Source organism: Indicator indicator, chromosome 24, assembly GCF_027791375.1.
Source record: "Indicator indicator isolate 239-I01 chromosome 24, UM_Iind_1.1, whole genome shotgun sequence".
NCBI classification, from domain to species: Eukaryota; Metazoa; Chordata; class Aves; order Piciformes; family Indicatoridae; genus Indicator; species Indicator indicator.
The window spans coordinates 17,189,041-17,215,720 of record NC_072033.1 but is presented as its reverse complement, the minus strand read 5'-3'; the positions used below and the strand labels follow the sequence as shown (position 1 = coordinate 17,215,720).

At 43.8% G+C, this 26,680-nt stretch overlaps 1 protein-coding gene across 1 annotated transcript; it reads left to right on the top strand.

The window, feature by feature from the left end:
- Nucleotides 1-152: 152 nt before the first annotated feature.
- ARFGAP1 (ADP ribosylation factor GTPase activating protein 1) lies at nt 153-26,407 on the top strand. The gene is made up of 14 exons (XM_054391846.1): nt 153-189; nt 438-566; nt 8,183-8,246; nt 9,150-9,259; nt 12,144-12,315; nt 13,441-13,541; nt 14,287-14,373; nt 15,042-15,138; nt 18,338-18,394; nt 19,087-19,119; nt 22,436-22,492; nt 23,739-23,798; nt 24,863-24,939; nt 25,494-26,407. Exons 3-14 carry the CDS (start codon nt 8,187-8,189, stop codon nt 25,738-25,740), a joined length of 1,158 nt encoding a protein of 385 aa, XP_054247821.1. The 5' UTR covers nt 153-189; nt 438-566; nt 8,183-8,186; the 3' UTR covers nt 25,741-26,407.
- The last annotated feature ends 273 nt before the right edge of the window (nt 26,408-26,680 follow it).

The following is a 26,680-nucleotide window of genomic DNA, read 5'->3' as shown; positions in this document are numbered from 1 at the left end:
CCCAGACCCAGACCCAGACCCTGACCCTGACCCTGTCCCCCTCCCTAGTCCCGCCCGGGCCGCCGCGGGTTAATGCGGTACCCACAATGCTTTGCGGCCCTGCAACGTCGCCAGTCGCAGCGGAGGTAGCGGCTGCGCCGTGAGGCATTGGGCGGGACTGCGACTGGAAGTGCCGCGTCAAGATCTCCGGTGTGTTACCCCGCTCCCTTTATTTTACTCCACTCCCTTCCCCTGGGTTCTTTCCGGGGGGCTTTTGGGTAGTTTGACCCCTTTTTTGGGTTCAGATTCCGCACCCCCATGGTTGTCAGAATGGTCCCCGGGGAACGCGGTAGGTGCTTGGCTGGCGTGACAAAGGGGAGGCCTGAACGTTTCTTTACGACAGCTTTTCCCTTCTTCTCCTCCCCCTATTTTATGCCTTTCTTATTTTTGTTTCTTAGAAAGGGGCCGGTGCACTTGCTGGGAATCCGGCCATGTTCTGAGGGAGGCCTCCAGGACTCAGCTTGGATTCGGGTATCACAGGTGTGCCTGAAGAACTTGCTCGCCTCACAGCCCCTGTGAAGCTCTTGGTAAGGTGGATGCACTTCTGGGCATGTAAATCTGCATGACTTCGAAAATTTTTGACATATATTTGGAAGCAAACATTGCCTGCCCCATGGATGCGTATGGCAGTGTTTGGTTCAAAGGTGTTCATCAGCTGACGTGGCCTCGGTGTCCGCCTTTGCCCTGGTAAGACCCACAGGGAGCTTTCAAGACCATGAGGTCATATAGATCACGTCACTTGCGCTTTACAGGCTGCGTGAATTTGTGGCTACATCAGGGGAACAGTGTCCTGTTTTGGCTCATTCTCTCTTGAAAGTGTCTAGTGCTGCTTCTGCTTTGTCCTTTCCTTTTAGCAAGCTAAAGATTCTCTACACAGAAATTGACATGGTGAGTTTTTGCTGGTTTTTTGATTTGGAAACAGATTGTTTGGGAAATACGAATGTGGGCTTGGGCTGTGTGAAGCAGTCGATTTCCACCCTGGAACCCTTAATCCAAAGTATTTATGTTTTTCAATGAAAACTTATTTCAAAGTAACAATTTTCTTTATCGCTATTCTCCATTTGCATCAAATCTAAGCAATGTGTATTTATTTAAGGTGTCTGCAGAGTTGTTACTTCAGTATTTACTGCTGAAGCTGAAACAGCACAGTGGCTGTATACTCAGTCAGCTACTAGGGCTCAGCTTTTGCATAGTAAACTGATAGTTTGATCACTTGAAGTTTTATGGGCAAATATAGTTGAAAACAGACACCATTAAAGACTTCATCTGTTATAAAGTTTGAAGTGTGACTCTTTTTTCCTTGTCCCCTGATCTGGGGAAGAGAGAAAGATGAGAAGCTGGTGGCTTTGGTTATGTCCTCCATTTCTTGGATGATATGGTGTGGCATAAGTTCTGCCTTCCCACCAAGCAGGTATGGTGGTCAGGTCAGGGAAGCAGGTGCTTCTGGAATGGATGTGTATAGATTGCTGTTAGCCAAAGGTTTTTTTTGCTTTTTTTTTTTTTAAAGTTTTTATCAAAAAATCCCACTGTGTCCAGTTTTGGGCTCCCCAGTTCAAGAGAGACAGAGACCTGCTGGAGAGAATCCAACAGAGAGCCACGAGGATGATTAGGGGACTTGAGCATCTCCCCTATGAAGAGAGACTGAGAGCCCTGGGGCTGTTTAGTCTTGAGAAGACTCAGAGGGGATCTGATCAATGTCTGTAAATATCTGTGAGGGGTGGGTATCAAGTGGAGGAGGCCAGGCTCTTTTCAGTGGTTCACAGTGATAAGACAAGGAACAATGGGTTCAAACTTAACACAGAGGGGCAGATCACCAGAGGCAGAGGGATGGAGAGCTAGTGAGGGCTCTCAACTTGCTGCCCTGAGGCAAGCCCTGAATGATACACCAGGACACTCTGTGGAAATCAAGGGGAGTTGGCACAAGAGGAGGACAGGGCCAGCCCAGCTGAAGTGCCTCTACGCAAATGCACGCAGCTTGGGCAACAAACAGGATGAATTAAGGGCCACTGTGCTGCTGGGATGTCATGACATAGTGGCTATTACTGAAACTTGGTGGGATGATTCCCATGACTGGAATGTAGGGATAGATGGGTACAAGCTCTTTAGGAAGGATAGGCAGGGAAGGAGACGAGGAGGTGTTGCCCTCTATATCAGTGACCAGCTGGAATCAGTGGAGCTCCACCTGGGGAAGGCTGATGAGCTGGTTGAGAGTGTATGGGTTAAAATTAAAGGCAAGACAGGGGAAGGAGATGTAACTGTAGGGGTCTGCTACAGGCCGCCTGACCAGCAGAACCAAGCGGATGAGGCCCTCCACAGGCAAATAGAAGCAGCTTCCAGGTCACAAGCCCTGGCCTCATGGGTGATTTCAACCGCTCTGACATCTGCTGGAGGGACAACACAGCAAGGCACTAGCAATCCAGGATGTTCCTGGATTGCATAGATGACAACTTTCTCCTCCAAATGGTAGAGGAACCCACAAGAAAAGGTGCTATGCTGGACCTTGTTCTCACCAACAGGGAAGAGCTGGTAACCAATGTGAGGCTCAGAGACAGCCTTGGCTGCAGTGACCATGAAGCAGTTGAATTTAAGATCCTCAGGGCAGCCAGGAGGACGTATTCTAAGCTTACGACCCTAAACTTTAGGTGTGCAGATTTTGATCCCTTCAGGGATCTGCTGGCCAAAGTGTCTTGGGACAAAGCCCTGGAGGGAAGAGGGGCCCAGGACAGCTGGTCAGTATTCAAGGACCACCTCCTCTGTGTCCAGGAGCAATGTATACCAACAAAGAGAAAAGCAGGGAAGAATGCTAGGAGGCCTGCCTGGATGAGCAAGGAGCTGCTGGACACACTATCACTTAAAAGGAAGCTCTACAAGGAGTGGAGGAAAGGACAGCTGGAATGGGAGGTATATAAGGAAGCTGCCTGAGCAGCAAGAGACCTGCTTAGGAAAGCCAAAGCACAGTTTGAATTGAATCTAGCCAGGGAGCTTAAAGGGAACACTAAGAATTTCTACAGGTATATTAATGGTAAAAAGAAGTCTAGGGAAGGTGTGGGCCCCCTCAGAAAGGAAACAGGTGAAATGGTCACAAGTGATCTGGAAAAGGCTGAGGTTCTCAATGACTTCTTTACCTCAGTCTTCACTGCAAGGGCCTCCAGCCACACTCCTGGATTAGTCATGGAAGCTAATGGCAAGAACCAGAAGGCAGAAATGCCCATCATAAGTGAGGATCAGGTTGGTGATCACCTGAAGGACCTGAAAGTGTTCAAGTCCATGGGACCCGACGGGATACACCCAAGGGTACTGAGAGAACTGGCAGAGAAGGTTGCTAAACCCCTCTCTATTATATTCCAAAAGTCCTGGCAGTCTGGGGAAGTCCTCACTGACTGGAAAAGGGGAAACATTACTCCCATTTTCAAAAAGGGGAAGAAGGAAGAACCAGGGAACTACAGGCCAGGCAGTCTCACCTCTGTGCCTGGTAAGATCATGGAGCACATTCTTCTGGAGGCACTACTGAGACAGAAGAATAGTGAAGAGGTGATTGGGTACAGTCAGCATGGGTTTACCAAGGGCAAATCCTGCCTGACAAACCTGGTGTCCTTCTATGAACAGGTGACAACATTAATAGATGAGGGGAGAGCAACTGATGTCATTTACCTGGACCTGAGCAAAGCCTTCCACACTGTCCCACACCACCTCCTGGGCTCCAAACTGGTGACACATGGGTTTGATGGGTGGACCACGAAATGGATAAAGAACTGGCTTGATGGCTGCACCCAAAGAGTGGCTGTCAATGGCTCCATGTCCCAATGGAGGCCAGTTACAAGCAGAGACTACTCTCAGGGATCAGTCCTGGGACCAGTCTTGTTCAATATCTTTGTTGGTGACATGGACAGAGGCATTGAGTGCACCCTCAGCAAGTTTGCTGATGACACCAAGCTGTGTGGTGCAGCAGACAGGCTGGAGGGAAGGGATCCATCCAGAGGGACCTTGACAGGCTGGAGAGGTGGGCACAAGAGGTTCAACAAGACACAGTGCAAGGTCCTGCATCTGGGTCAAGGCAATCCCAAGCACAAATCCAGTCTGGGCAGTGACTGGCTCAAGAGCAGCCCTGAGGAGAGGGACTTGGGGGTGCTGGTGGATGAGAAGCTCAACATGAGCTGTCAATGTGCACTTGCAGCCCAGAAAGCCAACCAGATCCTGGGCTGCATCAAGAGAAGTGTGGCCAGCAGTTCAAGGGAGGTGATTCTCCCCTTCTACTCAGCTCTGGTGAGACCCCACCTGGAGTACTGCATCCAGTTCTGGAGCCCCTATTACAAGAGGGATATGGACATGCTGGAAGGTGTCCAGAGAAGGGCCACCAGGATGAGCAGAGGGCTGGAGCACCTCTCCTATGAGGAGAGACTGAAAGAGTTAGGGCTGTTCAGTCTGGAGAAGAGAAGGCTCCGAGGTGACCTTATTGTGTCCTTTCAATATCTGAAGGGGGCTACAAGAAAGCTGGGGAGGGACTTTTTAGGATATCAGGTAGTGATAGGACTAGGGGGAATGGAATAAAGCTGGAAGTGGGGAGATTCAGGCTGGACGTGAGGAAGAAGTTCTTCCCCATGAGAGTGGTGAGAGCCTGGAATGGATTGTGCAGGGGAGGTGGTTGCGGCCCCATCCCTGGAGGTGTTTAAGGCCAGGCTGGATGAGGCTATGGCCAGCCTGATGTAGTGTGAGGTGTCCTTGCCCATGGCAGGGGGGTTGGAACTGGATGATCCTTGTGGTCCCTTCCAACCCTGACTGATTCTATGATTTCACCTGAACATGAGGAGAAACTTCTTTACAGTGAGGGTGACCGAGCACTGGAACAGGCTGCCCAGGGGGGTTGTGAAGTCTTCTCTGGAGACTTTCAAAACCCATCTGGATGTGTTCCTGTGTGGACTACCCTAAGTGATCCTGCTCTGGCAGGGGGGGGTTTGACCTGATGATCTCTTGAGATCCCTTCCAACCTTTGATATACTGTGATTCTTACAGCAGATCCAAAAGCAATTGTTTCCTCTGGCAGCTTGTAGTCAGAGATCTGAAACTTGCACTATATGTAAGCACTGAAATGGTGGATCTTGGCTTTTGTAGGATGGATTTCTCAGCTCTGCAGAAAATATCCTGGCTCACGCAGATTTGAAGTGGGGAAAAAGCTCTTCTGTTTCGCTTCAGCAGTAAGAGTTTGCCATTGCAACTGGAACGCCTTTGCGTGTAATCTGCCTCTGTTTGTTACTCTGAATGAAACCCTGCATGAAAGCCTGGTAAAAAGGAGGGGAAAACGGTACAGGAAGTAGAGTGGTAAAGGGAAAGAGTGGCCAGCTAATCCAGGGACTTTGTAACCTGCCATTAATGTACAAGAAGTCATTGGGGAAATACAGCCTTGGGGAAAAGGAATTAGTGTGCACATAGAAATGGCAGAGAATAGGGCCCAAAGTATGCACAGTTGTCCTGTCTGGCTGTTACTGTCAAGTTAGTTACTTCATTTTTGTGCTGCAGAGGAAGAATTTTCCCTTTTCTTGCCAAACAGTGGAATTGAAGATGTGAACTTTGCTTCGTGTCAAATGTGTTCAGGATATGAGCAGACACAGTTTATGTGTAGTGCTGTTTCCCTCCTCACATGCACATGAGCAAGTTCTGTAAAATTAAACGGTGCTACTGGAATGCTGTTGGAGAAAGTGTGCTTCATTGTACAAAGCGTCACTTGCCCCAGTTTTCTTTCCTTTTTCTGAAAAATACACCATTTCTACCTGATTATTGATAGTAAGAATTCTGTTCAGATTTAATTTGATGCAGGATGGCTAGAAGATTTTACTCACCTTTCATTACATTAACCTTTTGAGTGTAAACCACTTTTTTTTCCCCTTTTCCTACAACTTGACTGGTTTTGTTTAACACAAATCAATTCAGAATGAAAAGTTGCACATTCTGAACATCAGTGAAAACACTAGCCCTAAATTACACAGAATAAATGATTGTCATCAAGATGTTTATGAAGGAGTAAGTGCTTCAGATAAAAAGCAGTGAGTTCTGCCACAAATCACAGGCTCACAGAACTGTCAGGGTTGGAAAGGACCTCAAAGATCGTCCAGTTCCAACCTCATTGCCATGGGCAGGGACACTTCATGCTAGATCAGGTTGCTCAGGGCCCCATCCAGTCTGACCTTAAAAATTTCCAAGGATGGGGCTTCTACCACCTCCCTGGGCAACCTGCTCCAGTGTCCACCTCATGGTGAAGAACTTCCTAATATCCAATCTGAGTCTACCCACTTCCAGTTTTGTTCCGTTGCCCCTGGCCCTATCACTACCTGACATCCTAAAAAGTCCCTCCCCAGCTTTCTTGTAGCCCCCTTAAGATACTGGAACTTCTGCTTTCCACTGGGATAATACATGGATTCAGTGTTGAGCTTCTTCCTTTTGGAATCATGTTGTCTTAGCCGGTGGTGCCTGTAATTGTATTTACTGTAGCATGGTGGCTGCAGCTCACAGGAAGTTGTTCTGCTTTAGAGGTTTCTAAGAAATCAATGTTGTCGCACTCAAATAAATTCAGTGTTTTCTTACCTGTAGTACTTTTTCTTTTTAAAATAGCTTTCCTTTTCTATTTAAAGATCTCTTCTCCCTCCACCCCTACTGGGTTGTGACAGTTGTGTGTAACACTATCATTTGCCTTCTAAAATTACTAGAAGATTGTTAATCCTACTGATAATGTAAGGATTTATGACTGTTTAGTCAAATAGCACAGTGAACAAACATCAAATGCTTGCGTTTGTGAGGCCACATCTGGAGTACTGGGTCCAGTTTTGGGGTCACTAGTTCAAGTGACTCAGGGAACTACTGGACAGAATCCAGCAGAGGCTAGAAAGATGTTGAGGGGCATGGAGCATATCTGTGAGGCACAAAGGCTGAGAACCCTGGGGCTGTTGAGCCTGGAGAAGAGCAGCCCTGGAGTGGATCTGAGTGATACTCAACAAGAGCTAAAGGGTGGGGGGGCAAGAAGATGGGTCGAGACTCTTTTCAGTACTGCCCAGTGATAGCAGAAGGGGCAATGGGCATAAATTGGAACCCAGGAGGTTCCACCTGAATAGGAGGAGAAAATTCTTTAGTATGAGGGTGCTGGAGCCCTGGAGCAGGCTGCCCAGAGAGGTTGTGGAGTCTCCTTTTCTGGAGAGATTCGAAACCCACCTGGACATTGTGATTCTGGGGAACCTGCTGGTGACCCTGCTTTAGCAGGGGACTTGGACTTGATCTCCAGAGGTCCCTTCCAACCCCCACTATGCTGGGATTGTGTGCTGAAGGCCTAGAAACCTCTCACACCAGTATCTGATGAAAGCATTGGCTTGCTATTTTTTGCTTGGTGTTTTGACTGACCAATAAGCTTGACATTTACTAGTTGCTGCGGTTTCTAGTCAGCCTGGTAACTGCTCTGCCTTTTATTACATCTTAACAGTTGATTTTCGGGAGAAGAAATGAAAAGGTGAACTGTAAGGAAAAAGGAAGAAGAGATGTTATTTTATTAAGGTCAATTTAAATATTGTTCTGCCAAATTAGTTGCAAATGTGAATTCATTTTTACCTCAATCAGTCTTACGCTGCATACTATGCTGAATTTCTTTCAGTTGTGAGTGGTTTGTATGGTTTTCAAGGTTGTTTTATGTCTGAGTCACATTTTTTTTTCTTAATGTGAATTTTATCTGTAGCTTGTCTCTGCTGCCTGCTGCTGTGTTTCATGCTTCCTAAGGCATAGAGCAAGATGATGTGGTCTGCCAGAGATGTGACTGCTGGAATTAGATTTCTATTTTGTGTAAAAGGTTCAGATAATTGCCCTATTTTCTTAGAATTCAGTTGGCAAGCAAACTCAGTATTACCTTCTCAGCTATGGCTGAGTTACACCTTTTCTAATGAGTAAATTAGGGTTGCTAAATCCCCCCAAACATACAAAGAAAGTGGAAAAGGTTGTGGGGTTTATGGTGTTTTGTTGGTTGGTTGGGTTTTCTGAAGCAATGGGTTGTATTCAGTGGTTTAGACTGTAAGCTCTGCTTCATAGATCTGTGTAAGGTGCTGAAAATCTTAGTAATGTCAAGTCCTTGAGCGCAGCTTAGTTTCTTGTTTTTCTTTCTCTCCCTTTGTAGAATCATGGCAAGTCCAAGAACAAGGAAAGTTCTCAAGGAGGTCAGAGCACAAGATGAGAACAATGTGAGCAACCTCTAATTTTCTTTAGATTAGTTTTGTAGGATTGTGTTTCCTTTTTCTTTACCTGCATGTATGTTGTGCTCTGCTACAGTATTGTCTTTATAACACTAGTGTGGCCAACTAGTGGTACCATAGACATTTACATAGCTCATATTTGTGTTGTTTTCAGTAAGTGTTATTCATATATGCATTTTACACGTTACTGCATGCTTGGCATGAGTCTGTCACAAGTCTAGTCATGCTGGAACCTCTGGAGTGTGCTGAACAAGTTATGTCTAGGGCACAGCTTAATTAAAATGATCTATTTCAATTAGCTTCATTATATACTACCTTAAGTATAGTCCATGGACAACCTCAGTTTAATTTATATTGCTGCATTAAACTGTGACTGGTAATTTCCAACCATAAGAACTAATGTTGCATCGTATCAACAATGAAACTATTTTAAAGAAAACTCTCTGTTTACATCTGCCAGTCTGTGGTGTAACTGAATAAACATTACCGGCTTCAAATGTTGCATTTTAAATTTTGCCAAGGAAACCTCAAGAATTCAATTTGGTTCCTTTCTCTTCCTTCAAGACAACATGGAAATGAAATCAAGTTGAATTCTTTGCTGATTAATTTCAACTTGCTCATTTGTGTTTCCTCACTGGGCCTGGGGAGTCAGTGCAGTAATGTTTTATAATCCAAGTCAGGCAAGTTAATAAATATTTCTTCCTAGGCAGCATAAATAAATATTTGAAGGATGCTTCTGCTGTCAGGGAGGTGTTTCCAGACACTGAGAACTTTCCCTTCAGGAGTAATTTTCTGCTTGTAATGTTTTAAAGATTTGACTTTTTGAGCTGTGAAAACTTCCCAGGGCCAAGTGATGTCTGAGTGTCAGATTTAATTGTTTTTCTTCTGCAGGTCTGTTTTGAATGTGGTGCATTTAATCCCCAGTGGGTGAGTGTGACCTATGGAATTTGGATATGTCTTGAGTGCTCAGGAAAACACCGAGGCTTGGGAGTTCATCTCAGGTCAGCCTTTCACACTGGTGGACTGAGTTGGGTTACCTCAGGGTGCATTATGGCTGTGGACAGAATGTATTATTCTGGGAGGGAATATAATATCCCAATTCCCACATTTCACTAGCAGTTTTGCTTCATGCTCCTCTCCAAAGTGACCTTTACACTCTCTGCCTTTTCTGCAAGTAGTTGAGGTGTGTGCTGTACCAGCGCAGCACACCCCCCCGCCTCAGAAAGGAAACAGGTGAAATGGTCAAGAGTGACCTGGAAAAGGCTGAGGTTCTCAATGACTTCTTTACCTCAGTCTTCACTGCAAGGGCCTCCAGCCACACTCCTGGAATAGTCATGGAAGCTAATGGCAAGAACCAGAAGGAAGAACTGCCCATCATAAGTGAGGATCAGGTTCGTGATCACCTGAAGAACCTGAAAGTGTTCAAGTCCATGGGACCCGACGGGATACACCCACGGGTACTAAGAGAACTGGCAGAGGAGGTTGCTAAACCCCTCTCTATTATATTCCAAAAGTCCTGGCAGTCTGGGGAAGTCCTCACTGACTGGAAAAGGGGAAACATTACTCCCATTTTCAAAAAGGGGAAGAAGGAAAACCCAGGGAACTACAGGCCAGGCAGTCTCACCTCTGTGCCTGGTAAGATCATGGAGCACATTCTTCTGGAGGCACTACTGAGACAGAAGAATAGTGAAGAGGTGATTGGGTACAGTCAGCATGGGTTTACCAAGGGCAAATCCTGCCTGACAAACCTGGTGTCCTTCTATGAACAGGTGACAACATTAATAGATGAGGGGAGAGCAACTGATGTCATTTACCTGGACCTGAGCAAAGCCTTCCACACTGTCCCACACCACCTCCTGGGCTCCAAACTGGTGACACATGGGTTTGATGGGTGGACCACGAGATGGATAAAGAACTGGCTTGATGGCTGCACCCAAAGAGTGGCTGTCAATGGCTCCATGTCCCAATGGAGGCCAGTGACAAGCGGAGACCCTCAGGGATCAGTCCTGGGACCAGTCTTGTTCAATATCTTTGTTGGTGACATGGACAGAGGCATTGAGTGCACCCTCAGCAAGTTTGCTGATGACACCAAGCTGTGTGGTGCAGCAGACAGGCTGGAGGGAAGGGATCCATCCAGAGGGACCTTGACAGGCTGGAGAGGTGGGCACAAGCCAACCTCATGAGGTTCAACAAGACACAGTGCAAGGTCCTGCATCTGGGTCAAGGCAATCCCAAGCACAAATCCAGTCTGGGCAGTGACTGGCTCAAGAGCAGCCCTGAGGAGAGGGACTTGGGGGTGCTGGTGGATGAGAAGCTCAACATGAGCTGTCAATGTGCACTTGCAGCCCAGAAAGCCAACCAGATCCTGGGCTGCATCAAGAGAAGTGTGGCCAGCAGTTCAAGGGAGGTGATTCTCCCCCTCTACTCAGCTCTGGTGAGACCCCACCTGGAGTACTGCGTCCAGTTCTGGAGCCCCTATTACAAGAGGGATATGGACATGCTGGAAGGTGTCCAGAGAAGGGCCACCAGGATGAGCAGAGGGCTGGAGCACCTCTCCTATGAGGAGAGACTGAAAGAGTTAGGGCTGTTCAGTCTGGAGAAGAGAAGGCTCCGAGGTGACCTTATTGTGGCCTTTCAATATCTGAAGGGGGCTACAAGAAAGCTGGGGAGGGACTTTTTAGGATATCAGGTAGTGATAGGACTAGGGGGAATGGAATAAAGCTGGAAGTGGGGAGATTCAGGCTGGACGTGAGGAAGAAGTTCTTCCCCATGAGAGTGGTGAGAGCCTGGAATAGGTTGTCCAGGGAGGTGGTTGAGGCCCCATCCCTGGAGGTGTTTAAGGCCAGGCTGGATGAGTCTCTGGCCAGCCTGATGCAGTGTGAGGTGTCCCTGCCCATGGCAGGGGGGTTGGAACTGGATGATCCTTGTGGTCCCTTCCAACCCTGACTGATTCTATGATTCTATGATTCTGTGTTCATGCTCTCCAGGGTTCACTGCTGGGGCCAGCTCTGATTAATATCTTAATCAGCGATTAAGGGCATCCTCTGCAAGTACTAGGTGACACTAAGCTGGGAGGGAGCGTTGAACTCCTTGAGGATGGGAACCTTGGAGTGATGGGTGGAGGCCAGTAGAATGAGGTTCAAGAAAGCCAAGTGCCAGGTCATGCACTCAGGTCACAAGAACTCCATGAAGGCTTCAGGCCTGGGGCAAAGTATCTGGAAACTATCTAATGGAAAAGTGCCTGGAGGTACTGGTTGACAGCTGGCTGAATATAATCCGGTGCACATCTAGATGGCCCAGAAGGTGACCAGCATCCTGAACTGTACCAGCAGCAAGTGTGGCCAGCAGGAGTAGGGAGGTGATCGTCCCCCTGTATGCAGCACTGGTGAGATCAAACCTTGAGTACTGTGTTCAGTTTAGGGGTCCTCACTACAGGAAAGATGGTGTGTGTCCAGAGAAGGACAACGAAGCTGACAAAGGGTCTAGAGCCACAGGTCTTGTGGGGAACAGCTGAGGGAGTTGGGGTTGTTCAACCTGGTGAGAAGGAGGCTCAGGGGAGACCTTCTGGGTCTCTACAACCTCCTAAAAGGAGGTTTGAGCCAGGTGGGGGTTAGTCTCTTCTCACAAGGAATGAATTGGTTGGATGGGGCCTTCAGCAGCCTGGTCTGTTAAGAGGTGGTCTGCCCATGGTGGAAGGGTTGGAAGTAGATGATCTTTAAGGTTTCTTCCAATCCAAACCATCCTGTGATTCTCTGGTTCTATGCTCACCACCTCTGATCTAGGCTGCAGTAAGGTCTGGTTTGGTGAGGTTTTCTTTGTCCCTGCTGATGTAGCAGAGGTTGTAAAAACCTGGGATTTTAATTGCGTTTTAAAACTGCTCTTCAGTTTTGTACGTTCTGTAACCATGGACAAATGGAAGGATCTTGAGCTGGAGAAAATGAAGGCTGGAGGTAATAGCAAATTTAGAGAGTTCTTGGAGTCTCAAGATGACTATGATCCCTGCTGGTCAATGCAAGAGAAGTACAACAGCAAAGCTGCAGCTCTTTTTAGAGATCAGGTAAGATCAATTGTGTGTGTCCTCATCCTTTACAATCTGAAAATACCAAAGCATTTTGTAAGCACTTGTTTTTTAAAGTTGAGGGGAGGAAAAGTAGCAACCTCTGCAGTGGTTCTTGAAAGAGGTAAGTCTTAGAGTGCTTCTTCTAAAGAGAGAATTGTCTTGAGAAACTTTGTTTTCTGCATTTAGCTGAGGTGGTTCAGAATTTCACTGTTGCAATTTGTTGCAGCTACTTAGTGGAGATATCCCAGTCCACAGTAGACAGTTCACTACTTCAGTAGCACAGTCTTATCCCAAGGGAATGCTGATAAATCTTTTGCCTGTTGTAACAAAATGTGAAATTGATTTGCCAAACACTTGCAGGCCTATAAACAAGTCGGTAGCTGTCATGGTGAAGGTTTGGAATTTCTGGAAACGAAGTGATAAACAAGTCAAGGCTTAGAAGATTTGCAAGGATACTGTTGTTTTTATGTTGACCTTGCCATGGAAGTGCTAAGAAAGTGTTCATTGGGATATCCAGGCAGCTTTAGAGTGTGGAGCGTGTTTTGTCTATTTGCATGGGAGACGGTTGGTTTAAGTGGAGTACCTTGCTGAAGGCAAAGAATTCCTAAGTTCTGTGCTGTAGGCCTTTTAGTGTGCCAGAAGAGGAGCTTCTGTGGCAAGGCCTTTGGAATTCTGTATTGAGGTGCTGAATTTAAGACATAGGTTGGAGGAGCAGTGTGGGGTGAAGAGATGAAGTTCAGGTCCTTTGTTAGAAGAAGACAGAGAGAGCATTTCAAATTCTGTGTATGTGTTTTAGCCACTCTATGTGAGAGTATAAATCCACCTCTTTCTGTTCTTCATTATTCTGTGATTAGTGCTTACATCTCTTCTAGTAGTCTAGTTTTTCCTCTGCAAATTTGCCTGTTTGAAGAAGTTGCCTAAAATGAGTTGCTGAAATAAAATCAGTTCAGTTCAACATTGCTACCCTGAGATTCAGAAAAAAATACTCATGTGATAACAAATTAATCTTGCTGCAGCTGGCAGCAAACTGGGAATATGACTTGTCTTTGCTTTCCAGGACCCGTGTTTAACTTGGATGAAAACTCTGATGTCACATTCTGATCATTTTCCTACCCCTTCTAGGTAGCTACAGTAGCTGAAGGAAAGGAGTGGTCCATTGAAACGTCTCCTGCCAGGAACTGGACTCCACCTCAGCCCAAAACATCTTTCTCCTCAGCTCATCGGTATGGGTTCTTGTTGTCTAACATTGATAAAGCTATAGCAGGATCAAAACCTGGTGTGTGAATGTCTGCTGGTATTACTCTGTTGGTGGTGTCTGAACAAGCATTTCTTTTGCTGAAGTTAAGGAGCATGAGGCATCAGGGCTTAAATCTCTGCAGTTCCCACCTCCTGCAGCTGAACTTTCAAACCATGGCAGAGATAAGTAAGCAAGAGCAGAGAACAAGCCATGCTGGTTTTATCTTGACCTGTCATGCACCTGAGATTGCTCATAGTGTCAGTCACACACAGCGTGTCCCAGCCTTGCTCTGACTGCAGTGCTGGCCCAGGTCATGATTCAGTGCCAAAGAAGAAGGAGCAGACTTTCCTTATGGTGCCAGTGGCCTGTGGAAGCCTCAGAGCTGAAGCACAGCAGTTCTGTTTTCTGCTCTTGTGTGTAGTGTTTGTTACTCTTTGCAGTAAAGACTCAAGTTGAATCAAAAAGCAATTGTAAATCAAGCAAACACTTCATGCCTGGCCACCATCTAACAAATTCAGGTTCTGAGCACCATTGTCTGTTTCTGGGCCTACTTTCGCTTTATTGACACAATACTCCAGGGGCTTTTGGAGGTTGCATTAGAGTTCCCTATTTGGTAGGTGAAATAAATAATCAGTTTTCCCCTGTATCATGGTGATGTATGTCAGGCTGCCCAGCTGAGCTGGTGGGTTTTACTTGATGTGGTTTGATTTCTGAATCTTTCATTTCAGTAGTTCTACTGGAAAATCTCAGACTGCAACTGCCTCTTCTGACAAGGCTTTTGAAGACTGGTTAAATGATGATGTCAGCTCCTACCAAGGGTAAGGCAATATTGATTACCTTTGCAAGGAGTGCCTGACCCTCCAGCACAACAAAGACTGAGGTGTTTATGCTACAGCTGGACTGTGATCCTGAGGCACCGCTTAACGGTCACATCCTGTTGACTATTAAAATCTGTTGATAATATTGATAAAGAATAAAATGAAGGAAAGTGCCTCAATGCATTTGTATAATGAAAATGTTTGAATAGCATTGAAGAAAGAACTTGTAACTCAAAATGTTACTGTGGTGGGCTTCAAAGTAGGGCATTTTTAGTGTATTTAGTATCTTGCAGTGATTTGATTTAAGCAGGGATGTTTATAAAGTTGACTCTCCTCTTTCTTTTCCCACTTTCACCTAGCAATTTATTAGGACTTACTCAGACTTCTGCTATCAGTGACCTGTTAAACGTGGAGAATCATTAACAGACCCCATTACCTTGCAGAGGGGACACTAGTTTGCAGGGATTCCCCAGTAGATCCTTGTGGGTGTTGTGTCTTTATGAAGTGAGCACTTTTATGGTTTAGGTGCTTTAGGACATTGCTTTTTCCTAGGTGTATTTCAGTCTGTTACACAAGTGTCATTCTTTCATGCTTTTATGAGTCGTTAGTTAATGGGTTTAATGAATGCATCTTAATACAGATACTGTCTATACATTTTCTTATGGTAGTGGCCAAGAGAATCGCTATGTGGGATTTGGAAACACAGTAAACCCTCCAAAAAAAGAGGATGACTTCCTGAATAATGCCATGTCTTCATTGTACTCGGTAAGGAAACGCTTGAAGCTTTCTCTGAATGACTGTTTTCTTTTATCCTCTGTTATAGTCAGAGAGAAACTGAAGACTGCAGAGATACAAAGAGATGTGGAGTGTTGGTTGCCTTTTCAAAGGGTGAAGAGGAGGAGGTTGAGGGGAGACCGCCCCTGAAAGGAGGTTGGAGTGAGGTGGGGCCTGATATCTTCTCTGTACTATCAAGTGATAGAATGAGGGGAAATGGCCTGAAATTGTGCCACAGGACATTTAGGTTGAATATTAGGAAAAATTTCTTTCTTGTAAGAGTGGCCAGGCACTGGAACAGGCTGCCCATGGAGGTGGTGGTGTTCAAGAAACCTGTGGTACATGGCACTTGTGGACATGGTTTAATGGCCATGGTGGTCTTGGGTTGATGATTGGACTTGATCATCTTGGAGGTCTTTAAGATCTGATGGATTTTAAAAGGCAAAACCAAGGGAGAAACTTGAGCAAGCCTTAGGAATTATGTCTGGTATTGGTTCACAGAAATAAGGAAAAAGAAGATACAGCACTGGATTAAGAACCTAATGCTCAACAGATCTTGGAATAAAATGACATTCCTGATGGGAATGGCACCTAGGCTGGTTTTGCTTGAAGTAGATGAACCATGTTAGGTTCTTCAGTGGAAGACAAACATGTGCATGCTTGGGTGCCAGGAGCCCTGAGCAGTGGTGAAAGCATTTGGACTTCTTGTGATAGGGTGTTGTGTCGGTGTGAGCTGAAATTCCCCCCCCCACCGACAATAACCAGGCTAGCCCAGTCTGGAAGCAAATGAAGGCTGTATTTACAAGCAGAGTCTAAAATCTACGATGAAATGCAATGAATATGTACAAATATACAAAATTCACAACATTTGCAAATATATACAATCAACAGAAAAGCACAACCGATCTCCCTTTGCTTCCCCACAAGGGGACCCTCCCAAAGGGGCCTCTCTCTCTCCCAGGAGCTTCCCCCCAGACCCCCCTGGACAGAGAAGCAGAGTTAGTTAAGCAGAAAGTTGTTAACTTAACTGCCAAGGTCAGTACGTGTTATCTTCAGCCAGAAGAGAAGAAGAAACAGCAGCCAGACAGCCCAGCAACTGCCCCCACTGCCGAACGCAGAATGTGCAGAGTGCCTACTTTGTTTTGGGTAATAGTTCTTAAACACTTCTATCTATCCAATGGAAGTGTTTAGAACAATCGTTATTTTGCTTTCTTACACCCAATAGTGACTTATTTACAATCTTTCACTTTTCTGTTTTGAACTTTGCAAGGAAAAAATTAAAAAGACAGTTTCAAACCATCACAGGTGTGAAGAGATATGGTTGAAGAATTGTCAGGATCGGAGCAGAGGTAGTGGAAGATGCATTGTTGAAGGAAAAGGGGGTTGAAGTCAGAGGCAGTCAGGGAGATAATTGGTGCTTTGACAGGCTACAGGGTAACAGCGCTGAACAAGATTTAGGTTTTGGAGGCACTTAGAAATACAGCAATGTCTTCTACCACGGCTAGTGGCCAGTGGTCTTCTGTAGAGCCTAATCAGTCTAAATAATCCACTCCAGGTTCCATCGTCATTTATTTTTTCCACCAAAAAACCCCCAGACCCAGTAATTTCATTAAAACATAGTAGAAAAGGTGATGCCTCAGCCTTTGGAGAGGCCTCCAGATGATCCCACAGGGCGCTTAGTATTGGTCTGCTATTTTCTAGGTATGTTGTAAATTGTTGGCCAGATGAGGAACCGCATCTAGAATGTATTGCAAATGAGAGGTGACCCTGTGTTTGCCAAGTTGATATCGACCATTATTTGAATACATGATCTTGTTTGAAGTTAAGAATGCTGGGTTCAGTTTAGGGACCCTCAGCACACCGAGGTGCTGGAGTAGGTCCAGAGAAGGGCAACAAAGCTCATGAAGGGTCTGAAGCACAAGTTTTGTGAGGAGCAGCTGAGGGAACTGGAGTTGTTCAGCCTGGAGAAAAAGAAGCAAAGGGGAGACCTTCTGGCTCTCTACAACTCCCTGAAAGGAGGATGGAGTCAGGTGGGAGGAAAAGAAACAGCCTCAGGTTGTACCACGGGAGGTTTAGGTTGGACATTAGGGAAAATTTCTTCCACCAAAGGGTTGTCAAGGCCTGCACCAGGCTGCCCAGAGCAGTAGTGGAGTCCCCATGCGTTTGGGGGTTTCAAAGCCATGGAGATGTGACGCTGAGGGACGTGGTTTGTCAGCAGACTTGGTAGTGTTGGGTTAGTGGTTGGACTTGCTCTTTAAGGTATCTTCTGACCTCGCTTCTATGATTAAAACGCCCTCTTGTGGCCGCACATGCAAACTACAGCTGGATTTGAAGTTATTACAGTGAGACGGAATGTTTGCCTGTTATGTTCATCCTGGTCCGGAAACCCACTTCCCTTCCATTGCCTATTATTATTTTTCTCTACGTTTCTGTATATACAACATTAATTTCTGCAGTTAGATACCACAAGGAGCATTTTCTGTTGAAGTCAAACCAACTACACTATCCAAATTATCCCTGAAAAAGTGGATGTAATTGCAGTTCACTGTCTTGAGTGCGTTGAGGCTCTGCTTAACATAAAAACCTTAAGACATCACTTTGCCTTTTTTTGCAGTTGGTGACAAAATTATGTTTCAATGTTTCAGCACAGGTGAGAAGGGCAGTTAATGAAGAGTAAAAATTATTTTTTCTCCTTTTTTGCTCCTTCCCCTCAACCTCAGTATGTGGTATAGTCACATTAAGTAGAAAGGGCAATGAGGAAAAGATTCTAGTATTTACAAGAGGAAATGGCCTCAAATTGTGCCAGGAGAGATTTAGGTTGGACATGAGGAACAATTTCTTCCCTAAAAGGGTTGTCAAGGCCTGGAACAGGCTGCCCGGGATGGGCATCCCCAGAGGGATTTTAAAGCTTTGGAGATGTGGTGCTGAGGGATATGGTTTAGCAGTGGAATTGGTAGTGCTGGATTAACAGTTGGACTCTATGATTTTAAAGATCTTTTCCAGCCTAAACAGTTCTATGAGTCTATATTACAATTGAGAGACTAATTTTTTCTCTTAGTAGCACCTTGTTCTTAGGACTGCAAGAGAAGCTGTGTTGGAGGACATTCTGATTTAACACCTATGACTGAGTACTTGGTTATTCACTATTGTTACTCACACGTGGCTTACAACGTTCTCACTTTCTTTAAAGGGATGGAGCAGTTTTACAACTGGAGCAAGTAAAATTGCCTCAGCTGCAAAAGAGGGTGTAAGTAGACAATGTGTATTTCAATGTAATTCTTGCCAAGGCAGGGATTCTCTTTGTGTTCTAACAGTGAGGTATCTTTGAAAGTATTACTAAGATCAACCAAATTCTGCTCCTCGTGTGTCTTTGTGTATAGCATATAACATAGATGCATATTGAGTACCTTAGAAATTTCCATGTATGCCAAGCAAGGCCAAACTGCATTCTTCAGCGTGAATTTAATGCCGTTGCAAACTGCTGATGGTTTTATATTTGGTCCTTCTTTTGCCTGCTAATTACAGCATCTTTGTCAGTTTAAATAGAAAGCTTGTTGGGCAGAGGGTGTGCCTAGAAGAATGCTTTGGAAGAAACTGAAGCATAGTCTTCCTGCTTTCTGTGTTCACTGAGGTGATAGTCCTTCAAGTCACTGTAGACTAAAACCAGAGGAAATAAAAATTCACCTCCTTCTATGTAAAATGGGATAAAAAGAGATTAATATTTTTGTGAGAATAATGTATTACAACATTGTTCAGTTCTGCTTTAGTGTCCTTGCAATCTTTTATGAGGTGGTGATGTGGATGTTCTCTGTTCACTGTGGGCTTCTGGCAAAGGTCCTTTCATCTTGGAGAGCATCCTGCAACATTTCTAGATGTCTGTATTTAAACATCAAAGCTTTTATTCCAAGTAAACTTGAATGTATTTGCTTCTTTTCACAGGCTAGCAGATTTGGATCTCAAGCAAGTCAAAAGGTGATTATAGATTTATCTCTGTCTTATTGACTGTGACTGGCTTTATATGTCATGTATTTGTCTGCACCAACTGATTTAAGCTTGATCCTCAACAGACCTCTATTTCTCCTTTGTAGTGCACAGTCATTTTTATTGTCTAGCTTTTATTTCCACAGGAATTGCAGTCAACTGCAGTGATCAAATGGAGCAAGAAATAAACAGTGATGCTCTACTGTGTCAGCTGTATTGGAGAGGCAGTAGAGTGAAATGCTTTCATTCATGCTTGCAACTTCAAATACCTTTATTTTATTTTTATGGACCTTAAACACGGTTTGTCTTGAAGTAGATTTCTTGGAGATACAATGCAAGCCACCTGCATTGCTAAAGTCTAATATGAGATTACAAATGCTAATTGCTCAGTATTGTTCTTAAATTAATTTTCTTGTGTGTATTTAACAAAGGAGCAATTACAAAAGCATTTCCTCTTTCAGAGACACATCTGAATGACCCAGGCCTTTGACACAGCAAGATCTGTTTGCATGGAAAAGTTTTATATTCAAATAAAAAGTGTTGAGGAATATGATTCTTAATATGCCAAAGTTCTGAGTGACCAAGGGCTTACCTAGAGGACTACAAGTGTAGGGAGTTTTACTTGAAGCTGTAACTTCTCTTGTCTGTACAGCAGTACCCTGAGATGCTTTCTAATGCACGTGGGATGCTGTTGCTCCAAAGAAATGTGTAACTGCAAGTACTGGTGTTCAGACAGATGTATGCAGCAGGATGTATTCACACTCCAGATACTAAGGCAAACTTGTGCATGTTTTGCCACAAAAATATCTTGTTAAAGCACACAGACATGATACGTAGAAGCTTTGAAGTATTTGTTGCTTGGCTTATGTAAGAAAAAACGAAGTGTTCTACAAATCTCCCTTTTTCGCTCCTTCTGGCAGTTTCCCTTTTAGAAAACTGTTCTTTCTTTACTGTTACCAGGAAGAGTAAATATAATATGAAGTGTAAAAGCTCATCACATCTACTGACAAGGACCATAGCAGCTCAGTGCTCTGAAATCTAAGATGTTACCAAAGCTTAAATTTCATTCCTGTAACACCTGCTCTTTTGCTCTGTAGAACAGATTTAACATCTTTTTGATGTAATAGATTGTTTAAAAGTATGTTTGGTGTCCAGTGACCAAACATATTCACTACTTGTTCTTGTCAGTGGATGTTATAGTTGGAAGAGATTTGTGCTACCTAACTTGCCTGAAAAATTGCTGCCATTTTTTTTTTTTTTTTTTTGTTAAAAGCTGCTTCTACCTTCCTTGCTCTTTCTCTTTTGCTATCTGGGTAAAGTTTTGGGGCTACAAGCAGCAGCCAGAGCCGGTAACACCCTCAGATACGTTCTTGTGCATGGACTCCTTGTCACTGTTTGTGCTGAATTATGTGCATTTGCTCCTGAGATGTCTTTTTGTTTTGCCTTAAGTGAAATCTGTTTGGAATAACATTGTGTGTTTCACATGGAAATGTTCCTTCAAACCTATTTAAAATAGTTTCCGTTGGATAGAGAGCCAAGCTCTGAGCTCTCAGAAAACATGCTGCAACTTTGTCCATGCTCTTCGTAAACAGATGGCTTCAGGATTTCAGTTTGCATGTCTGATCCAGGAATGCAGCCTACCAAGTACTACCCTGGGGTAGACTCTTTAATAAATGCCCCAGTAGGAAGTGTTTGTAGTGGAAGTTAGGATGTTATCCAAAATTCAGTGACAGGAAAGATGAAGAACTGATCCATGTGGAAGCACAGTTGGACCTAAAACTTTCTGTTCATATTTACAAAATGACATGGATAAAACATGAATTATTCTGTTTCAGACAGAATCACACAGAAAGCATCAAGTTGGAAGAGAGCCTCAAAGGTTGTCTTGTCCAACCTCCCCCACAGTAAGCTGGGATATCTCCAACTAGATCAGATTGTTCAGGGCCCCATCAAGTTTGACCTTACTCTTCCTAGCAAGTCTGACTTGTTAGTGTACTACACTCCTCATTATATAACATAAACAGTTTGCCAGGTTTAAAATCTGAGGGATTAATTCTGAAGGAGTTTTTAAACATAAAAGAAACCTTTCTTGTTGTTGTTCTTAAACCCTTTCTAGCCTCAAATTCAATGGAAACAAGCCTTGCATGGTTTGCATTCCTGTTTTTTACTACGTGGAAATGGGATTACCTTTTGCCTCTGTGTTCTTAAATAGATTTAGACCTAGTAAGGAGGAGGAATTTGGAAATAATGGTGGTTAGGTAGAGGGGAGAACTTAGCAGTGCTGTGGCAAAGGGAAAGATCCTTCAGACACCTGGGAATCTGTGGAGGAAAGATGCTGAAGGTGCTTCATCCTCAGGAGGAACATGAACTGGTTAGGCTTATGCCCTAGCCAGTGTTAGCAGTGATATAAAGCCTTAGGAAATAAAACTTCATTAAGCAGCTAATGTTTAGGAATAATGTTTGTTTTACAAGCAAATTGGCCCTTTTGGAGTAATTGGACTGATTCAGGAGTTAATCAGTACAACACAGCAATTCTGCAGAAGAGTTTAAAGCAAACAAAGGCTATTAGGTTAGCAGGGGAAGGGCTGATTTCAAAGGAAACATTTCCAGTTGCTGCTGTCCATGTCAGTATCAGTTTATGAAAGTAATTCTGTGACTTAAACTATGGACTTCCAATTTTGTAAGAGGTCTCTGAAGCACAACATCTTTATGCATCTTGTTCTGGTTTGCAGTAAATTTCTGAAGGTTGTTGTTTCATGTCCTTGCAAGCTTGGAGCTTTAGGAAAGAAGACAAAAATCTTCTCTGTCACTTCTCTTTCTACATTGCCTAGAAACAATTAGGCTGCTTAGTAGATGATAATTACAGCCCTACAGGACAGAAAAAATGGTGAAAAATTGGCTAATTCTGCAAATAATTCCATTAGGAAGGAAAAACAAGTATGGATGAGGTCAGGCGTTCCAAATATTCAGCTGCAGGTACTAGCAAGGAGCCCATCTTCTAGGCTGTTGCTGGTTGAACCATTGCTTCTGCTTCCAGTGCAAGGTCAGACTTTGCTTGGATTCTGGGCATCTACAGTAGCCTACTGCCATGTGCATCTGGTTTGATTTTCTTGTAATGTTCTCTGCAGCACTGTGCTGTGTGTGCTTTTGAATTCATTCTGCTTGTACCAATCATAGCTTAAGGCTTCATGTGGTTTTGGAGACACTGTTGAGAAATTTACCTGCAGAAGATGTTGGCTGTGCTTTTTGTTTTCAAAAGAAAAAACCAAAACAATCTGACTTTGTTCTTTGTTTTGCTTTTAAATAGGCATCAGAGTTAGGTCAGACATTAAATGAAAATGTTCTCAAACCTGCACAGGAAAAGGTAACTTTGGAACTAGTGAACCACTTGCAGAATATGGGTATGCTGATTTAGGGAGTGATTGTTTCTTTCCGCCACAACTGTGCAGTTTGTCAGCGTGTGCTTCTGGTTTTTCATGTGCTAGCCCAGTAGCAAAGGGGAAATATTAAATAATCCAGTCTGTTATCCAAGAAAGGTTAATGAAGGTAATTCCCTCCACCAGTCTTTCCCATGTCCACAAGAGTCTGTTATGTTCTTTCCTGTAAGGTGCTGTTTTATAGGGCTCATGCTTTCAATAATGGAAGATGGGACAAGGTGAAAATGCACCCTAAATGGATACAAAAATCAATTACTAAACAAGACAACCATTAGTAGTATATCGAGTGTTAAGTTGGTGGTGGTTCATTCATCTGCCTTCCCAGCATTGTTTTAATTGAGCTAACATCTTGCAGCCACTTTTATCTTTCCCACAAAGGGTTCCCAGGGAGGTTGGAGTCAGGTAGGGGTTGGTCTCTCCTCCCAAGGAACAAGCAATAGTACAAGAAGAAATGGCCCAAGTTGTACCAGGAGAGGTTTAGGTTGGACATGAGCAATGATTTCTTCCCCAAAAGGATTGTCAAGCCCTGGAATAGGTTGCTCAGGGCAGTGATGGAGTCCTCATCCCTGAAGGGGGTTTCAAAGTCATGCAGATGTGGTGCTGAGTGACATGGTTTAGTGGTGACCTGGCAGTGGTGGGTTAAAGGTTGGACTCAATGATTTTAAAAGTCTTATCCAACCTAAATGGTTCTATGATCTACTGCCTAATTAAGGACAGTAGAATCTGGGGCAAAGTGTGTCTAAGATGAATGGGTTCTATTTACCAATAGAAATCTTGAGACCTCCATTTGATATTTGTGCAGAATATTCTGGCAGTCAGTGAAAAACATGTTTTATGCATGTGCGGCATGGTTTAATTACTTCACAAAATAATTGCATTACCTTTATTAATTCAACATTCTTCACGTAGTATGGCAGATCACGAGAGAAGACTCTAATTGGTTTCCTAGTCCCTAGAATCATAGAATGGCTTATGTTGGAAGGGACCTTGGAGATCATCTACTCCAACCTCCCCACCATGCACAGGGACACCTCTCAGCTAGACTCAGCTTCAGTTGGGCTTTCTTGGTATTTTTAGTTTTTTGTTTCTAGCTGTTAAGCACAAGTCAGCTTGTCATAAGTTTTCAGTAGTCCTGTATTTTATGACTAATTACCAATACTTTGATCCATGTAGGTGAAAGAGGGGAAAATATTTGAGGAGGTCACTGTGGGGGTATCCCAGCTGGCCAGCAAGGTATGATGTGGCCTGCCTTAAGGAGGCCAAACAGTAAGCCAGTCTCCATATTCTTGGAAGGGTTTTATAGTGAAACAGAACCACAACACAGCTTCAGTCTGTGCTTGAGCTGAAGAGAGAAACTTTGAAAGCCTAACTTTCAGTATGGATTAAGCAATCCATGCTTTTGGGTTGTTAAAAACTATACAGGTATGATGTCGTCCTTGTGATGGCATGATGTAGGGTTATGAGGCCGCCAGTGTCCCAAAGGCAAAAGAATATGGAGACAGCTTGCATTGCATTTGAGCACCTAAACTTATTAATAATACTCTGTACCTTTTTGTCTTCTTGTGCTGTCATTGCTTGACAATGTGGTAAGTGCTGCCTACACCTGATAAGTACAGAAATCCTGCATGATCTAATGCTGATTTTGGAGGGTCTGTCTTTCTAACACTGTGAAAGTCAGCACTGGAGAATTGGTCATGTACTAGCTTAATGCCTTAAAAGCTGAAAGTATTTGAATAAAATTTTCTGTTCAGAGCCTGGCAACTTAAAGTCTGAATTCTGGGATTCATCCTCCTTATCTACCACTTAGAATAGTAACTTCCATGGGTATCACTTGAGAATTAACCACCCCAAAAAGATTCTTTTGGCAGTCATGTTTATTCTAGAACTTGACTGTCGGCCTGTTTTACACAGGCAGTGAAATAATGCTACTGAAATGGGGTCAAACTGATTCTGTAGGAATATTAGTCTCATGAATTGTGACATCAAATCAGCAGTGCTGGTGTATGCAAGGAGCAATTCCAGCATTTTTGTCAAGGAAATGTAGGAGAGAATTCAAAAGCTGTTAGTGATGGGTGAAAAAGCTCTCACCTGACTTCTCCCATCTTCCAGTAGCAGCATACTGCCACACCTGTGTTCCTGACATCAACCATGTCACTGCCCATCACAAAGAGGAGTTTTCTGGTGAAATGTCTTCTCTTTATCAGAGCAAGTGGAGTGATGTCTTGTGGCTTTAGCTATTGGACTGAGAGGAGTTGTTGGTTCAGTGTGTAAATGAAAGATCTTTTTTTCTTCTTTAGGTTCAGGGAGTTGGAAGTAAGGGATGGCGAGATGTCACCACTTTTTTTTCTTGCAAACCAGATGATAATTCTGAAAGGTATTTTTTAACTTGAATCTTCTCTTCTGTGTCGTTTTCAACATAATTTTAACTCCTGTGTTTTCTGTGGTATACCAGTAGGAGGTAAATTTTAAATATGAAGAAATTATTGTGTCTTTGCTAGTAGTACTCCGGTATGTAAAATGGGAAGAGTTCAATCTATTTATTTGTGACAATTTTTAACTGAGCACAAAAGAGTGTACCTTGGGTTTAAAATGATTTCAAATGCAAAAAGGGAGCAGTTCAATTTATTTATTTATGACAGTTGTTAAACTGAGCACAAAGCAGTGCACAGCACCTTGGGCTTAAAATTATTCCAAAAGTATTTTCCCTCACCCTGAGAAACTTCCCCTCAAATTTTCTTAACTTGAGGCTATTAATAAAAAACATTGAATCAGAATATTATCTTGTGCCACTCAGAGCAATGTATTCATCTTTTCTGCATTCATCCTTAGATTTGTTTAAGCAAAGGGCAGTAGTGTAACAGTTTTCTTTTTATTTGTGTTCATTTATTATGTTTGCCATAACTAATTTCTACCTTCCTATCCCAGAAGATCAGCTGAGGGAGACAGCTACCAGAACAGTGGAGGGGAGGGCTACCAGAACAATACTGTAGATCAAAGCTTCTGGGAGACCTTTGGCAACTCTGATGCACCAAAAGCTCATAAATCTCCAAGCAGTGAGAGCTGGACCTATGTGGACAATTCCACAGAGAAGAAGAACTCCGATAGCTGGGACGTGTGGGGCTCAGGAACAGTCTCCAACAAGAACAGTAACAGTGACCGCTGGGAGGATTGGTAGACCAACTGGGAGAACACAGGAGGGGAGAGCAAGACCAAAAAACCTCCTAAGGCAACAAAAAAGGCGTTTTCAGCTGATACTGGGTGGGATAGCCAGAACTGGTAGAACTCTGCTAAACCTGTTTTGCACAGCTAGCAAAGGGAGGCTACGCTGGATGATGGAAGAAAGTTTTACATACAACTGGAGTATTGTGGTTGACCTTATTGATCTGTTGCTTTTGTGCTTCCCATTCATTCTCCTTTCTTCTGTCCTGGTTTAGGAAAAAGAAAAATGTAGCATCTGAATTTTTCCTTACATAAAGGTGGCTCTCCCTTTTTTAAAAGCTAGAGATAAGTATGTTCTCCTTGCACTATTGAAGCTGGGTTCAGTGACTTTTCTTAACACAGATGTTCAAAGGAAAAATACCAGTGCAAACACATTTGGATGGCACAACCTTGCATGTGTAGGCTCCTAAATATTCATGCAGAATACCCTTGTAGAATTTCAGGTGACCTGAGGTGTTTAATGCAAACAAAGGACAGGGGTGTCCTTTATGCAGCCATTCAATAAGCAGACTGCAGCTGAATAGATGTAGTTCCAATGTCTTATGGATTGCTCTGGCCATATTAAGTCTGGCAGTTCAAGATGGACTTTAAGATACTTTTTTATTTGAGCTTTGGTTTTAAACTTTGACATCTTGTTTTTAATATTTTTTAATATTTTAATATTTTAAGAGTTATTTTCTCTCATTAGAATTAACAGTCATCTAGATCTAGGTTCCTTGTTTGTGTAGACTCTTAGTTTGGACCCAAGAGATCCAGTGTGGCTCTACCTTGCCCCTCTTGCCCACTGGGTTAAGTTTAGAGTGCAGTTCAACACAGAGCTGTAGTGTCTTCCCTTCCCTTCCCTTCCCTTCCCTTCCCTTCCCTTCCCTTCCCTTCCCTTCCCTTCCCTTCCCTTC